The sequence below is a fragment of the Myotis yumanensis genome, unplaced genomic scaffold, assembly GCF_028538775.1.
Source record: "Myotis yumanensis isolate MYYU_CA2020_CCGP unplaced genomic scaffold, mMyoYum1.0.hap1 SCAF_24, whole genome shotgun sequence".
Classification (NCBI taxonomy): Eukaryota; Metazoa; Chordata; class Mammalia; order Chiroptera; family Vespertilionidae; genus Myotis; species Myotis yumanensis.
In genome coordinates, this window is record NW_027223775.1 from 6,064,721 (window position 1) to 6,082,347 (window position 17,627).

Here is a 17,627-nt window from a genome sequence, read left to right on the forward strand (position 1 = left end):
CAAGGGCACATACCTGGGTTGCAAGTCCAAGCCTGCAGTGGAGTGGAATGGGGGGGCTGCGGGAGGCAGCCTATGTATGTCTCTTTCACATAGGTGTTTTTCTGACTCCCCCACCCCCTTCCTTGCAGTCTCTAAAATCAATGGAATATATATCCTTACTCCTTGGGTGAGGTATAAAGAAAACCAAAAACCAAAAAACGATAAAAAGGTAGATACTTAAAGTTTAGCTCACTGATTTTCAACCAGTGACTTTTGCCTCTCTGAGAACATCAGGCAATGTCTGAGACATTCACGAAGGTCAGAACTGATAAGGAGGCGCTGCATTTAGTGGGCAGAGACGCCAGGGATGCTGCTAACCACCCCGCGGTGCACAAGATGGCGCCCCCTACAAAGGGTTTTCGGGTCCCAAATGGCAACAGTGCCGCGGTTACTGAGTGACTTAAGAACGGCAAAATAAGCAAAGCCTGAGCTGGCGGAGCTCGCCAGGTGCAATGCCTGGGCTGTGATGGGACCAACTGGCCAGGGTATAGCCAGGTTGGGCCCAGCGCCCTTGGCTGCAACAGGATGAAGACACAGGGTTAACACCCAGATCACGCAGGCCCCGGATGTGGTCCAGAGCACGTGGCTTCTCCTCCAATCCCCGCTCTAGCCGCAGCGGCCCACGCGAGACTCGGAGACTAAGCTCTCGCGAGAAGTGGGCGGAGTTTCCGGCGGCTGTTGGCCGTTAACTTGGCTGTAAAGCTCCAGATTCCCGGATTCCCGTGCTGGGCTAGACGGGTCTCCGGGAGAGGGTGGGACCGGCTGTGAGGCACCCACGAGGTGCCTTGACTTCCAGGGCCGCGGGTTTCACAACCTCGCTCCGTATCTACTCTCCAGCCGCTGGTGAGAGTCGCGCTCGCGCCCGGTACATAACCCCACTCACCCATGGCAAGCCGAGGGGAGGAAATGCGTTTATCCGCCATTTCCTAGTTAGAGTGGGCGGGAGAGCGTTGAGGTATACCCGTTCCTCTTGATTCCGGCACCGCGGTTGGGCTCTGAGGACAGGTGAGGGAAAAATACCGGGAGCGCACGTGAGGAGATGTAGCATCTTGTTTGTTTTCGTTAAAGCACCAACCCGGTGCGCAGGTGAGGAGGCGAAGCTTCTTGCTTGTCATGAAAGCGCCGTCCCCGCCGGGCTTTCGTGCTTTCTCGCTTTCCCGAAGGTCAGCCACTGTTCCGTCCTCAGAAATACCCGTGCCCTCTGCCTGCCCGGTAACCGTCGGCATCTTCTTTTCCAGCTCACCGTGCCCCCCAAATATGACGTGTTGAGTCAAGACAAACTACGCACAAAGCTGTTCAAAGACCGAGGTATCCTGGACTCCCTCAAGGTATCGGCTTTAGGCATATCTGTTCTGTAATTTTTACAAGTGGAAGCGGTAACAGGGAGTCCACATTTAAACCCACCAGGTCTTGGTTTTAAAGATAATATGATATGCAGGTGGTATTGGGGAGGGACGCTTTTATGTTTTGTATAACTCTTATTCTGGAAGGCATTCTCAAATGGTTTAGAGTTTGCCCGGTCTTCATATTCAAATAGATTTATTGACTGACATTCAGATAGAAGCGAGTAGCTTTATAAAATGAAAACATTTTAGTAACAAGGCAAGTTTTGTGAAACTGGTTTGTAGGTTCTTGAATTAATACGTGGTTTTGTAATAGTCATGTTTGGATGAAGGATATTGAGACAATATAGTAAACATTGTGTGCTGCTTACAGTAGAATACTCTGGAGATTGACAGCTTTTTTCTTTAAAATATAATGAAAGGTCTGAATGTTTCACTTGGGCAGCACATACTTATTAGTATGAATTAACAGCAAGGAGTAGGGTTACCTCAAATGTGTTTTCATTACTATGTATAGTTAGAAGTATATTTTACACTTATCAGGGGAAATTAAAGAAAACTGAGTTTTTCCTTCTCCCCCATTGTTTTCGTAACTTAAAAAACAAAACAGAACACTTTATACCCATCTGAAAAACCCATAAAAACATAGAGGAAGAAAGTCTTTTCTGATTCAGCTATTATTGGCATAGTGGTGTGTGTGTGTATTCTTAGTTCACTGTTGTATAGTGAGCATTTTCCTGTGACCCGAAAAGTTCCCTGAAACCCTCCTTTTCAGTGTCCCATGATTGGATGTATGTGTAATCTATGTAGCAATCCCTGGTGAATATTTAATCTGGGCAAAAAATAATTTACTAATACACTTTACATGTAAAGTAACATCAGGAATAGAATTAGGTTAAATGTATTTTCATTACTACATATATTTCAGAAGTATATCTGAAATATAAATGTTGAATAGGTTATAACCAGGTCTATGCATCCTTCAGTTGCATTTCTCATTTTTGCCTAGGTTACATGGCATTCTTAGGTTCTTGTATGACTTTATCTACACTAATAAAAGAGAAACATGGTAATTAGCATATGACCGCTACCCTTTTCATTGGCTAATCAGTGAGTATATGCAAATTAACTGTCAGCCAAGATGGCGGCTGGCAGCCAGGCAGCTGGAAGCGAACAGGGAGGCTTGCTTGCTGCAGTGACTGCGGACTCCAACATTCCCCGCCGGACTTGCTGGCCTCTGAACTACAACTCTAAGCAACTATGTACTATGTTGCAAACATAGAAGATAAACAAAACCCCAGAAACCGGCTTTCATTCAGCCGGGCTTTAGCAACATTGTATTCTATATAGTAAAAGGGTAATATGCCTCCCGGCACCGGGATCAGCATGACAGGGGGCAGCGCCCAAACCCCCTGATCGCCCTGTGGCTCTGTGTGTGACAGGGGGCGGGGCCACAACCTCCCTATCCACCCTGCTCTGTTCATGACAGGGGAAGGCACCCCAACCCCCTGATCAGCCCTGCTCTGTGCCTGATAGTGGGGAGCTCCCCAATCCCCTGATTGCCCTGCGGCTCTGTGTGTGACAGGGTGCAGCGCCCCAAACCCCCGCCCCCTTGGGCCCTGCTCTGTGTGTGACAGCGTAGAACCATGACCTCTCCATCGGCCCTGCCCTGAGTGTGACATTGGTGGTGCCCCAACCCCCTGATCGGCCCTGCTCTGTGGGTGATAGAGGGTGGCGCCCCAACCCCCCTCCATGGGCCTTGCTCTTTGTGTGACAGGGTAGAGCCATAACCTCTCCATTGGCCCTGCCCTGAGTGTGACAGGGTGCAGTGCCCAAACCCCCTGATCGCCCTGCGGCTCTGTGTGTGACAGGGGGTGGGGCCACAACCTCTCTATCCGCCCTGCTCTGTTAGTGACAGGGGAAGGTGTCCCAAACCCCTGATCAGCCCTGCTCTGTGCCTGATAGTGGGGAGCTCCCCAATCCCCTGATTGCCCTGCGGCTCTGTGTGTGACAGGGGGTGGGGCCCCAACCCCCTGATCAGCCCTGCTCTGTGTGTGACAGGGTGCAGCGCCCCAACCCCCCACCCACCCACGGGCCCTGCTCTCTGTTTGACAGGGTAGAGCCATAACCTCCCCATCGGCCCTGCCCTGAGTGTGACAGTGGCGGTCCCTCAAACCCCTGATTGGCCCTGCTCTGTGGGTGATAGAGGGTGGCGCCCCAACCCTCCTCCACGGGCCTTGCTCTGTGTGTGACAGGGTAGAGCCATAACCTCCCCATTGGCCCTGCCCTGAGTGTGACAGGGTGCAGCACCCCAACCCCCTGATCCGCCCTGCTCTATGTGTGACAGGGGGCGGTGCTCCAACTCCCCTGATGGGCCCTGTTCTGTGAGTGACAGGGGGCAGAGGCCCAACCCCCTGATCAGCCCTACCCTGAGTGTGACTGAGGGTGGCATCGCAACCTCCCGATCCGCCCTGCTCTGTGCATGACGGGGCAGCGCCCCAACTCCCCAATTGGCCCTGCTCTGAGCCTGACCAAGGGCTGCACCTAGGGATTGGGCCTGCCCTCTGCCACCTGGGAGCAGGCCTAAGCCAGCAGGTCGTTATCTCCCGAGGGGTCCCAGACTGCAAGAGGGCACAGGCCGGGCTGAGGGACCCCCTCTCCCCTCGAGTGAACAAATTTTTGTGCACCGGGCCTCTAGTCTATATATAAAAGGCTAATATGCAAAGTGTTCCCTTGGAGGTTAGCCCGGGAGACCGGGAATTCGATTGCTCACTGTGATGTGCGCCGACCATCAGGTGGTGGCACAGAAAATTGCAGGCAACGAGCTGGTGTTGGCGGGGTGCTGAGGGAGCAAGGAAAGGGGGAGGCAAGAAGGGGGGAGGGGGGAACCATGTGGTTGCGGTGCATGAGGGAGTAGGAAAGCTGGGAACCTGATCAGCCCTGATTGCCAGCCAGGCCTAGGGACCCTACCTATGCAGGAATTTCTTGCATCAGGCCTTTAGTCCTGGAAAATAAAAGGCCATAAGCATTTTTTTAAAAATGTTTTATTGATTTTTTTAAAAGAGAGGAAGGGAGAAGGATAGAGAGTTAGAAACATTGATGGGAGAGAAACATTGATCAGCTGCCTTCCAAACACCCACTACCCAGGTACATGCCCTTGACCGTAATCAAACCTGGGACCTTTCAGTTTGCAGGCTGACGCTCTAGCCACAGAGACAAACCTGTTAGGACTGTGGTCGGCAAACTGTGGCTCGTGAGCCACATGCGGCTCTTTGGCCCCTTGAGTGTGGCTCTTCCTAAGCCTTAGGAGTACCCTAATTAAGTTAATAACAATGTACCTACCTATATGGTTTAAGTTTAAAAAATTTGGCTCTCAAAAGAAATTTCAGTTGTTATACTGTTGATATTTGGCTCTGTTGACTAATGAGTTTGCCGACCACTGGCTAAGGGCAAAGCATTTTTTTAAGGCTCTTTGGTAGAGCATGTATATTCTTCTCAGTATAAATGTCTTTTGTACTATAAGATTTTTTATGTATAAGTACTGTTCTGTACTTGTAGTTATATACTCTTGTTCTTTTCAGGTGTAGGATAGAAGATAGAGGTATAGCAACTCTATTTGTTTCCTGCTTGTATAGTATTGATATGAATACGTTGCATGGATATAGGCAACATAGTCTTGAGCTCTGCTCAATTAATATGTTTCCAGATTATATGCAAAGTAGATTAGGACAATATTCAGTAGTTCAGTTAATTTAGAGGTTTTCTTAAAACTCGAAAACTAACACATTATAACCTTGAAGAAAATTACCCACTTTGAAACTAAGTTTTCTTATTTATAAAATGTGGGAAAATTACTGTATTTCACAGTGTCTTGAGATGTAAATAATATATATGGATGTGCATTTTTTAAAAATATATTTTTATTTCATAGAGGAAGGAAGAGGGAGAGAGAGATAGAAAAATGAATGATGAGAGAGAATCATTGGTCACCTGCCTCCTGCACACCCCCAACTGGAGGTGGAGCCCTGCAACCTGGACATGTGCCCTTGACCAGACTCGAAACCAGCACCCAATATTTCTTCCAATATTATTTTCATATTCTTCATCAATCCACAGAGAGTTGAGGAAACAACAGAATTTTCTCTTATACATGCTATCTGAATCAAAGACTGCTGAAATGGGCTCATAGGGAAGATAAGTTAGAGTCTTCATGTGTTCTGACTAACCAGCAATTCACTTGGAAGCAGGTGAAAGCAGCTTCTCTGGCCAGAATCCATGGGCTGCTTATCTCATAGTGTAAGACAAAGTGTGCAGCAAAGTAGTTCTAACTTTTGGCCATGGATCTAAAACAGCTGTGGAAATAAAAGGAAAGATTCTAATTTGTGTGGCAAATCTGTGTATTCCTAGTGCAGCAAACCTGAAAGTTTGTTCCCATTTGTGGTTTTTTTCTTTTTTGTCATTGAGCTAGACACAACTGAAAAAGCAGGTCATTCACGAATTGATGCACTCTGTATTGAGTGGAGAAATGCAGCCCTCAACCATTTCAGTGGAAGGGAGTGCCCTGTTTTTTTTTTAAACATTTTTATTGATTTCAGAGAGGAAGAGAGAGGGAGAGAGAGATAGAAATATCAATGATGAGAGAGAATCATTGATTGGCTGCTTCCCGCACGCCCCTACTGGGGATTGAGCCCACAACCCGGGCATGTGCCCTTGACTGGAATCCAACCTGGACCCTTCAGTCCCAGGCCAACGCTCTATTCACTGAGCCAAGCCAGCCAGGGCAGGAGCACCCTCTTAATAGGCGCTTCTAATTCTTTAGTGGCTGATCACGTACAAAGATGTGGCTATGAGTTTTTCACTTTCAGTTTTCCTTCTAGAAAGTGGTTTCGCAGAAGAAAAGGTAAAGTTTTCCTTCCTGTTTCTGAATTTTTTATTAATGGGCTTTTCCCCAGATGATTGTAAAGTGCTACATAACATCTCAGTGCTCCTTGGCTAGCTTGGTTCATTTCTCAATCATCTTAAAAGTCATAGAGTTGTTATATAATGCAACAAAGGAGTACCCAGTTTGAAATCTCAGTTAGTCTATAAAATTGTGATGTATAGAATCATGAAATGTTTCGAAGCTAGAATTGAGCCAAGTTGAGATAGAAATGATTATGTTTCATGTACCTACTAAGACTCATACCTGCCATTTATATTGACTGTCATGAACTTGGCACTAGGTTAGTCACACTGCAGGTATACCTGTGTCCCAGATGAGAAACCAGAGTCTGGAGAAGTGGGTAATTTGCTTAAGGTCACAGGATTTCAAGATGGCAACACAGGGCAGTAAATCTAGATCTCTAAAATGAGCTCTTTAGATAAGAGAAATAAGGAATACATTAATTTTTTTAAAAAGCCTGTTTTAATCCTCAAGTATTAAAACATATGTTTACCACGTCTTAATTATTTTAACTATATTCCTACACCATTGCCTTTGAACATGTTAATTACATTTTATCTTAAAGGCAGATATAGCAAACTTTCCATGTATTTTTTAAATTGACTTAATATTTTAGAGCAGTTTCATAGCAAAATTGCACAGAACAGTTTCTGTATGTCCCCTCCTCCTTCATGCACAGCCTTCCCCGTGATCAACATTTTTACAATCAGTGAGCCTACATGGTGGCATCATTGTCGCCTAAAATCCATAAGTAACATTAGGGTGCACTCTTTATGTTGTCCCTATGTTTTAATTCTCTTTATATTAGCTGTAATTGTCCAAAAGTTTCATATTCAGAAGTTTTAAGAAATCATGAACAGTGTTAGTATTTGAAAAACTTAAAACTTAAATATGCTGTACATATTTATTAACAACCAAATTTTATTTATCAACATTAGGAATTCTTTTTTGGTCTATCAGTCTCTAAGTTTGTAATTATGTTTCACAATTTTGCTTATTGCCTGAGCAACAGTCAATTATATAGTTATTAGAGCAGTAATTAATCTAGTTTATATGTTAATAATATAAAATTGAAGCTCTTATACTATTAAATAAATTACAATAAACATGTTGAGTTCAAAAGATAAAGTATGTTTCTTGTTTTTAATATTGGTTTAGAGAGAGGGGAAGGAAGAGGGAGAGAGAGAAACATCAATGTGACGAAAAACATGGATCGGCTGTCTCCTGCAATAGTAGAAATTTTCTATTAATAGGCTTTCCCCCAGATGATTGTAGAGTGCTACTATTTTACTATTATAAAATGCCATGCAGAATATTTTCTTTAAAGGAAAACCAATAGAAAATATATCAGTGTTCTCAGGTAGAGATAGTAAAGAATACTTACTGTTAAGAATAGCTACCCAAAATATTTGTTTAAGCTATTTTCAGTATACTGTAGTCATTTCAGTATACTTTAGTCATTTACAACTCAAGTTGTAAAGACAATAAAAATTTAGTTCATTTACGTTTTGAAGCAATAGTATGTAAAAAAAAATTTATTGCAATTGACCCTGGAATTCAGGTAAGATCCTGAAATTCACTCATGTTCATATATTTGAGTTTTTAGCATCTGTAAGCCATTAATCATTTCTGTTAGGCATATCATCTTTATTGTGGCCTAACATCTTTGTTGTGAAGTATTTGGAGGTTTATGTCATCAAGAAAAGTATTTTAGCCCTAGCCAGTGTGGCTCAGTTGGTTGAGTGTCGTCCCATGCACCAAAAAGTTGCCAGTTTGATTCACGGTTGGGCCACATGCCCAGATTGCAGGCTCAATCTCCAGTAGGGGGCTTGCTTGCAGGAGGCAGCTGATCCATGTTTTTCCTCACATTGATGTTTCTCTGTCTCCCTCTTCCCCTTTCTCTAAATCAATATTTAAAACAAAACAAAACAAAAACCATACTTTATCTTTTGAACTCAACATGTTTATTGTATTTACTTAATAGTATAAGAAGAGCTTCAATTTTACATTCTTAACATATAATACCTTTTATTTAATCTGAAGAATGATTCTTAGTCGTATATTCAGAAACATTCCAATTTAAATGTTGATGTAAAATATGTCTACTTAATCTTTTTTTCCTCCTTCTACAAGGTATTTACTATGCAGGATCTATTACAACTTATTAAAATTAACCTTGAATCCAGTCTCTACAAGTCAATGAGAGAATTATTTAATTTTTGTAACTTGCTTTGATTTTTTTATTTCACCCAAATAGTGGCATAAAGGTAAAATATTTTCTTCAACAGATTTCAGGAGTTGATAAAACAAAAAAGGTAAGAGTTTTTGTCTTTATGGAGGTAGTAGAGGCCCGGTGCACAAATTAGAGCACCAGTAGGGTCCCTTGATCTGGTCTGTGGGATATGGCCGAAACTGGCTCTACGATATCCCATGTGGGGCCCCAGATTGCGAGAGGGCGCAGGCCAGGCCAAGGGACACCACCAGTGCAAGATCGGGGCCAGGGAGGGATGCAGGAGATTGGCCAGTCAGGGTGGGGGTCCGCAGGAGAGCTTTAGGGCATGTCCGGACTGTCTCATCTCACTCAGTCCCAATCAGCTGGACCCCAGCAGCAAGCTAACCTACCAGTCTGTGCCCTGGTGGTCAGTGCACATCACAGTGAGTGGTTGAGTGGCCTTAGCACATCCTATCTAATAAAGAGGGAATATGCAAATTGACCAGCATACCATCACAAAGATGGCAGTGCCCATAGCCACAAGATGGTGGCACCCAGTCCCTTCAGCCCTGCCGGAGTCCCCCAGTCTTTCAGCCTTGCTGTGGGGTGGCAGGTGCACGGTGCAGCTGGACCTGCCCTCAGCTTCCTAGCCACCCAGGGCTGGCTCGAGGCGCAGGCAAGCCTCGGATGTCGGCTGCCCAGCCAGCCTCCCAGGGCCACCCGAGGCTCGGGTAACCAGGGCCAGCTGAGGCTTGCGCTGCCAGCAGTGGCATCAGCAGAGGTGTGATGGGGGCGTCACCTTTCCCTGATTGCTGGGTTGCCCTGAGGACTCCTAGACTCTCAGAGGGGGCAGGCCAGGCTGAGGGACCCCCCCTCCCATGCATGAATTTTCAGGCACCAGGCCTCTAGTCATTAGCATATTATTGGTTGAATGGACACTTAGCGTATTAGGCTTTTATTATATAGGACCAGAGGCCTGTTGCAGGAAGATTCCTGCAAGATTAGGGCTTCCTGGGGCCTATTCCTGCAAGAACAGGGCTTCCTGAGGCCAGAGTGAAGCAGAGAAGGGAGCGAAGCCGGAGGTGGGCTTCGCTCCATCCCATCTCCGTTGCCTCGGCTCCCTCCCTTCCCCGCCTCATCAGCTCCCTTCCCTCTCTGCCGCTTAGCTCCCTCCCTTCTCTGCCACCTCGGCTCCCTCCCATGTCCGCTGCCTCAGCTCCGCTCCAGTCTCTGCTACCTCCAATCCACTCCCTTCTCCACCGCTTGGCTCCCTTCTTCAGTGCTTGGCTTCCTTCTACAGTGTCTTCAGTCTTTGCTGGGTGCCTGTGTATGCAAATTAACCATCGTTGTTGGGTTAATTTGCATACTCTTCTGATTGGCTGGTGGACGTAGCGAAGGCACAGTCAATTAGCATCTTTGTCTTTTATTAGTGTAGATATAGGATGACCCTGGAGCATCTTACAGTGCCAGCACTCAATTGTTCAAGAAAAGAAAAATCCACATTGAAAGAGCTCCCAAAGGCCAAAGTTGGGTTTATAAAAATAATGAGTTATATGATAATATGAGTTATAATCCAAAGTATAAAGTAAATGTCCATGAATCCATACTGCTATAGATATGTGGTTGAATAAATAAACAAGACTAGACAAATCTTTCTTAGAGGGGTTTGTGTGGGAAAGCAGGGGAAAGTGGGATTGTGGCACTAATAGGGGCCTACAGAATGGAGAAATGGTAGCAACACTAGAAAAACTGATGCTGGAGAACACATCTCTAAAGGTAACTTATTGTGTGATCTAAGGAAAATTTCTGCCAATTGTTTACCTTTTCTGTCAAGGCTGCTAAGATATGGATGGCCTCAGCATTATAATACCCAAAAGGTGTTATAAAGAACAGGCTGACTGGAAAATGTCCAGAGCAGATAGATGGAGGAGACAAAAGAACTTTAAGGAAACAAGTATGAAAGAATAGTTTGTACACTAGAGGAAGTAAAAAGCAGTCTATTTTAAAATCAACAGAAAAGAAGCCAATTTGGCTGATGCAGAAGCAGGAGTCCATTCAACTCTCTTTTAAAAAACTAAAATTGATACTCATAGTTTAGAAAAAAGTTTCCAGTTCGGGGTATGAAGTGAAACAAGTAGAAATTTCTGGCCATATTTTCTAATTTCACTTTCTGCTGATAACTACAATGAAGAGTTTCCTGTTTATCTTACCAAAATTTAGTTTACAAACCTAAAGTCTATGTCTATGAAATGAAAAATCACATTCACAAATGAGATCATGTTATACGTAACTGTTTTCTATTTGCTTTCTTTAGCCACCAATATATCTTCCTATCTATACTAATAAAAGGGTAATATGCTAATTAGACTGGATGTATTCCGGACATCCTTCTGGACAAAGCCATGTTGGTGAGGGCCAAGGCAGAGGCACTTAGGGGCAATCAGGCCAGCAGGGGAGAGCAGTTGGGGCAATCAGGCAGGCTGTGAGAGGATAGGAGCCAGCGGTCCCAGATTGGGAGATGGATATTGGACTGCCGGTTTAGACCCAATCCTGGCAGTTGGACATTCCCCAAGGGGTCCTGGATTGGAGAGAGTGCATGCCAGGCTGAGGGGTCCTCCCTCACTACTCCCCTACCCCAGTCTTCCCCCCCCTTCCCTGTGCATGAATTTTGTGCACCGGGCCTCTAGTACTATATATTTAAATGAATTATTCGTAAAGAACATAGTTAATTAACCACCTGTTGATTGAGATTTTGTTGTTTTATTGTTTGGGTTTTGCCATTAGAAGCAGTGTGCAGTGTACACCCTTTATATCCCTGTGGAAATGTAGTTGTGTGAATTCCTAGAGGTGAAAAGACTAGGTTAAAGAACACATGTCTTTTTGAATACACAAACATTAGCAAATTTCCCTCCTGAGTGATTGAACCTGCCAACTTCCCCACTCCCTTGTCAGCACTTCAAGTATGATCAGAGTTTTAATCTTAGCAATCTTATTGGGAAAATAGGACCTCTTTGTTTTAGTATTAATTTGCATTTTCTTAGGATTTTGTTTATCGACATTAAATTGTCCTACTGATTTATAAGATCTCTTTGATATTATGAAAGTTAGTGTGCTTTCTCCTCATTATAGCAAATATTTTCTTCCAGTGTATCATTTATCTTTTGACTTTATTTCATGCCATATATAAGTTCTTAATTTTTATGTTATTAAATATTTCTCTTTATCACTTCTAGATTTTTGTATCATGCTTGGGAAGGACTTCCTTCAAAAATTATTCTTCAAAGATACATAATGTAAAACAGAATAATGTTATAAGTCCAAAATTTATAAAGTGACTGAGTAATGGTTTAATGAAAGTTGTGAGACAAAACTATGTACATTGTGTTTTTTAGGTTTTCTCGTGGAGTTTCTAAAAGAAATGGCAGAATATCATCAGGCTAAAGAGACTTGTGACATGGACACTCAGACAAGTCCAATGTTGCCTAGCAAAGACTCTCTTGGTAATTTCAGGCTTTTTTCATGATTTCAGGTTTCTATTTTCTTTTTGAATGAAGAAAAAGATCTGCTTTCCTATGTTGTGTGTGTTCCTAAACTGTGTGCAGGTGGGGTGCTCATTTCCCATTGTGTCAGCACAATCCTATCTTCAGTGCTGCCCCTCCTTCTGTGATCACCAGGTGGATGCAGAAGCCCATGTTCTTGTTTGTTGGGTCGAACCCCTCAACTGGGAGGCTCTTTCCTGTGACTCATCTAACTTTATCTTATAGCCATTAACATGAGGAGATCCTAGACTATTAGCGTTTCGGAAAACTAGAGAAGTCAGTGGCCCATCATTTCATGTTATAGTTGAGGAAACCAAGGTCACCAGATGAAGGAAAAGTGATACTGGAGTTCAAGTTTTCTGGTCCATGATCCAGATCCTTTTCCATGTACAGCCTTTCTACATACAGTACCATCCTGCCTTTAGGCGTATGCTCAGAAGGGAAACAGGTGGCTAAAATGCTGTGATTGATCCTGGCTCCTCCTTACTCATTAAAAGCAATAACTTGTTAGACAATAAATTCAAATATTTTAATCTGATTCTGCCAGCCTTTTTTCCTGTGCATACTTTTTAGTGGGCACTGGTATTTACATGATTGAGATTGCACTCTCGTGTGGGTTTTGCACTCTGTTAATGTTTGATTCTGATCCACATTTGGTTTGAGGGCTTCAGGTCTGATGGAGAGAGCACTGGAATGAGAGAAATAGCAGACCTGGCTTTAGTCCCAATTATGCCATTATGTAGTCGCTAAGCCCTCTGGGAGTAACCTATACTGTATGGGCACCTGTGTCCTCTGTAAAATGGAAGACTTAAAACTAATAATCTTTGATTCATTTTAAGATCAGTGTTTTGAACATTTGACTCAGCTTTCACCAAAGACCATAAAAGAACTCTTTGGCACTTAGAGACTGGAAAGAGATGCCATTGTTTTCTGACCTACGTTTGGCGTTCTTTTCCCCTGACTTTTATAATGGAAATTTTCCAACATTCAAGAAAGTTCAAAGTTTTACAGTTCACCATTAAGTTTGTATTATGTTTGCTTGATCACTTTCTGTTCATCCAGTAATCTATCTCAATTTTTGGAATTATTTCAGAGTAAACTGCAGAGCCCCCCTATCCATATCCCTGTACTCTTCACTTTTGAACAGACTTCTTGCTCACCTACCCTGAGTCCTCTACCCTGTTTGTGTTTTTTTAATAGCTGAGAAGCTTCAACATATTGATGATCAGTTTTCAGGTGATTACCCTCAGCATCCAACATTAAGAACTTTAGAAATAAAGTTAAATGAATATAAGAGAGAACTAGAACAGCATCTTCAGGCAGAAATGCATGAAAGGGTAAGTTTATCTTGTTGCCGTTAACAAAAGTGATATTTTTGTTTATCTTTTCATTCTTAATCTGAGGTATATAGGAAAATATCTAGAATCTTTAATGAACTAGAGACCCAATGCATGTGTAGGGTCCCTAGTGGCTACCTGCTGGTGGGGCCTTCCTTTCCCTGGCCACCTGCTGCCAGGGTGGGGCTGGTCTGGGGGGAGGGGCTGCAGGTAGTTGGCCAGCCCCGCCCCTGGTCGAACTCCTGGTGAAGGGGACAATTTGCATATATGGCTTTTATTATATAGTTAATATGATATATACTGTTGTGCATGTTATTATTTTTCTTTCTACTTGCTGTTGTTTCTTTTTGCCTTTTGAATGAGTCTTACAGGAACAGTTAATGAGATTAAATTAAAGATGAATTAAACTATAAATATAGGGTGTCCCAAAAATATATAAACACACCTTGAATAATTATAAAGGCAGTGTATATTAAAGCAACATTTTCACAATTGAGCTATCGGCTGTTAGAATGTGAATACATTTTGGGGGGGATACCCTGTATAATTAATGAATATTGAACTTAAACATGGAGAATTTGTTACTAATTGATTAGTATTATTATTTACAATGATTTGTAGTCAATTTGCAGTTGAAGCATTTTAAAAATATTGAGGTAGTACAAATTAAAATGGAAGAGAAAGGAAAATCTGAGAAGGAGTTAGTGGTTTGGGAATGATGTTGAGAGAGCTTGTCAAGCAAAATCTGAAGCCTTCTTGGGAAAAGATGTTCCTTAAGAGAATTCAAAAGCACTAGGAGGCAATATTTTAAAATCATTTACTGGGTGGCTCCTTTCTGCAGCTGCTAGTAGATTTGCTAAAAGTCCAGGGGTGAGATGGGACATTTGCTGGAACAATTGAGGACCTAAAGCAGTGATGGCGAACGTTTTGAGCTCGGCGTGTCAGAATTTTGAAAAACCCTAACTTTACTCTGGTGCCGTGTCACATATAGAAATATTCATAATATTTTTTGATATTTGCAACCATAATAAAAAAGATTTATATTTTTGATATTTATTTTATATATTTAAATGCCATTTAACAAAGAAAAATCAACCAAAAAATATGTGTAAAATGAACAAAAACAGAAAAACAATGTACATTTAGGAAAAAATAATAATAAAAACAATGATAATCAAATGGTACGAAAACTAGAAATTAGTGACTTTTTTGGTGCTGAAGTTTGTCTGCTAATTCTTCGATTGCAGGTTCATATTTGGTGCACTTCAAAGCCAAGCTAGCGCCACTAACATCATCTGTTAGCCAGTTTCTTTTGTTCGTTTTAATATTATTTAATGCTGAGAACAAAGTCTCACAAAAATATGTTGATGAAAAAAAATGTTAGCAAAGCCATCACTAGATTTTTTATGTTGCTAAAAGTATCAGGAACTCTGTTCCAAGCACTCAAAATTTCTTGTTCGTAGTTGCACTCTTCTTCATTTTTCAAATGATTTCATTCCGGATTTTCAAGTTTCAACCTTAAGTCGACAAACACATGAGTTCAAATGCTACCTTGAAAATCTGCAAGTAGCATCTCTAAATCATCAATTTGCATCTATTGGTAATCCTTCAATTCCAAAGTACTGTAAACTACATCCAGATAATTATTTTAATGGTCTGTTCTAGGCTTCTAAATTGGTTGAATCTTTCACTGAACTGTTCAAAGAACGAGTTTACTATATTCTGGTACATAAGTATGGACTCCATTACACTCGTTGTAGTGGCCTTCTTGAAATACTTTTTTATCCGAGGAAAATACTTATGAGTTTTAGTTTCAATATCTTGCTTGAAAATTTTAAGTTTACTTTCAAAAGATTTGATGTATCCAAACATAACATCAATATTTTTGCCAAAACCTTGTAATTTTAAGTTCAGTTCATTCATATGAACAGAGAGATCTATAAAAAACATCAAATTGCTGACCCACTTATGATCATTGATCTGAGGAAAGTTTGCCAGATCCTTATTCTCAATAAATACCATAATTTCTTCAAAGCACTCCACAAATTGCTCAAGTACTTTACCTCGACTCAGCCATCTCACACTATTGAACATCAGTAGTCCACTGTAGGTTGAATCAACTTCCTGTAAAAGTGCAGAAAATTCGCGCTTGTGAAGGGGTTGAGAAGCTATAAAATTCACAATTTTTGTTACAACTGACATCAAATCATTCAATTCTGAGAATCCCGATTTGGCACACAACACCTCCTGGTGGATAATGCAATGAAAAGGTACAAGTGGATGTCTAATAGCTTCCATAAACAATTTCAGGAATCCCACATTTTTTCCCACCATATTTGGTGCCCCGTCTGTCATGACTGACACAATTTTAGAGATATCAATGTTTAAGTCACTGAATGTTTTTATAACAACCTTACATGTTTGGTTTCCTGATGTACTCATTGGCACTGATTCTAACTTTATCAACTCTTCTCTCGTGAGACCATCAGAATATCTAGCAATAATGGCCAACTGAGCATTTGATGTGACATCAGTAGTTTCATCAAGAGAAATCAAAAAATATTTACAACTATTTAACTCTTTTTTTCAATTGATTTTGTACGTTTTTGTCAAGATCTGTTACTCTGTCTTTGATAGTATTTCTACTGAGTGGTAACTTAGAAATTCTTTTAATAACATCATGTTTGTTTTTTTCATATCGTGAAATAGAGCTGGTGCACATCTTAGAAATATTTCCTTAATAAATTCTCCGTCACTGAGGGCTTTTCCATGCTGAGCTATGGAGTGAGCAATACAGTAACTTGCTGATGTTAAATTTGTAGAGCATCTTACAAACTTAATGATGGAATTTGATTGACTTTTATAGAGGTGTAGCTGCCTAGAAATGTATTCCTTCCTTTCATCGATACTTTTTTTCAAGAGCTGACAATGATTAGTTTCAAAATGTCTCTTTACATTCCACATTCTGCTTACTACCATTTCATTACACAGTATGCACAATGAATTGTTGTTTCTGTCAACAATCCCATACATCTCAGTCCATATGTCTTGAAAGGGTCAGCTACTGCTACTTCCACTTCCTTTATCATTCAATCTTGCTTTTTTATTTTTTTGATTCTCCATCACAAGGCTGCAAAAATAAATAAATATAAATCATGGCATTTTTTATAAAAGGATGATAGGTTTCTTACCTATTAACTTTTTGCAGTGTTGTCGCACTGACTCCTGGTGCAAAGCAATTCAAAAATAGTATGTATAACCAACAAATATATGGTGCTGTAATCAATTATCCGACACGCAGAATGTCTCGTCGAGCACTGTTGCACTGTATATCTTTTTCTTCTTACCCTCCCACTCCTGTCTCCTAACGAACATGACGATCAAGTGTGTCCGTTTGCTGAATGCACCCAAACGCATGGGAAGTTTACCCGAAGCACATGTTGACAATAATAAGGCCATTTCCAGAACTGGGCATTTTGTCACTCAAGTGAAAATAAAATGTCTTGAGTAAAGATTAATCTCTTTATAGTGCAATTCTTAACCTTTCTATATTAATGTCAATATTAGAACAATGTATCTTGGATGTTTTCACTATGTATCTTTGCTACGCAACACTGATGTACATGTTTACATCCGGTTTTAGAATTGCATTATTGATCATGAGTAACGTGAGTAATAATGTTACTCAATTGATGCCCAACTCTGGCCGTTGCGAGAGACACATATTTGAATTATGCAATTTTTTGTCTCTGTCGATGCGTGTCACCCAAAATGAGTTCACGTGTCACCTCTGACACGTGTGTCATAGGTTCACCATCACTAACCTAGAGGACCAGTAGGGACTGCGGTCAAGAATACACCTGGAAGAATCAGCTTTGGAAAGGATACTAAGACTTCTTTTTTCGAGATTACTGGAAGGAAGAGTGGAAGTGAATGTCCGAGTCAGGGGCATGAGACAATCTCACTAAAATTGCAGTAGATGTGAGAATTAAGTAATAAGTGACCTTGAGGAGAGGACCAGAGGTATGGAATGGCTGCTGGGTGGCGGGGGGTTGGAGAAGGAGCAGAGCAGCTCTCAGAAGCTTACAGGATTCTCAAGCTGTTTTGAGGGTCCTGCTGAAGTGGGCAACCTGGAATTGAAGTAGACCAAACCAAGTGCTTGTAGGTCAAGCATTTCAAACACTAACATGAACCAAGTTTATGTGGGCTGCAAAA

The 17,627-nt window shown here is 41.8% G+C and overlaps 1 protein-coding gene across 1 annotated transcript in view; it reads left to right on the forward strand.

Annotated features, from left to right (window-relative positions):
* Positions 1-276: 276 nt before the first annotated feature.
* Positions 277-17,627, forward strand: part of OFD1 (OFD1 centriole and centriolar satellite protein) — a 66,041-nt gene continuing 48,690 nt past the window's right edge. Inside the window, 11 exon segments of the mRNA XM_070402633.1 lie at positions 277-426; positions 1,278-1,367; positions 5,851-5,945; positions 6,170-6,233; positions 6,235-6,282; positions 8,458-8,545; positions 11,929-12,036; positions 13,276-13,412; positions 14,045-14,118; positions 14,120-14,170; positions 14,172-14,211. Of these exon segments, the coding sequence (XP_070258734.1) occupies positions 277-426; positions 1,278-1,367; positions 5,851-5,945; positions 6,170-6,233; positions 6,235-6,282; positions 8,458-8,545; positions 11,929-12,036; positions 13,276-13,412; positions 14,045-14,118; positions 14,120-14,170; positions 14,172-14,211 (945 nt within the window).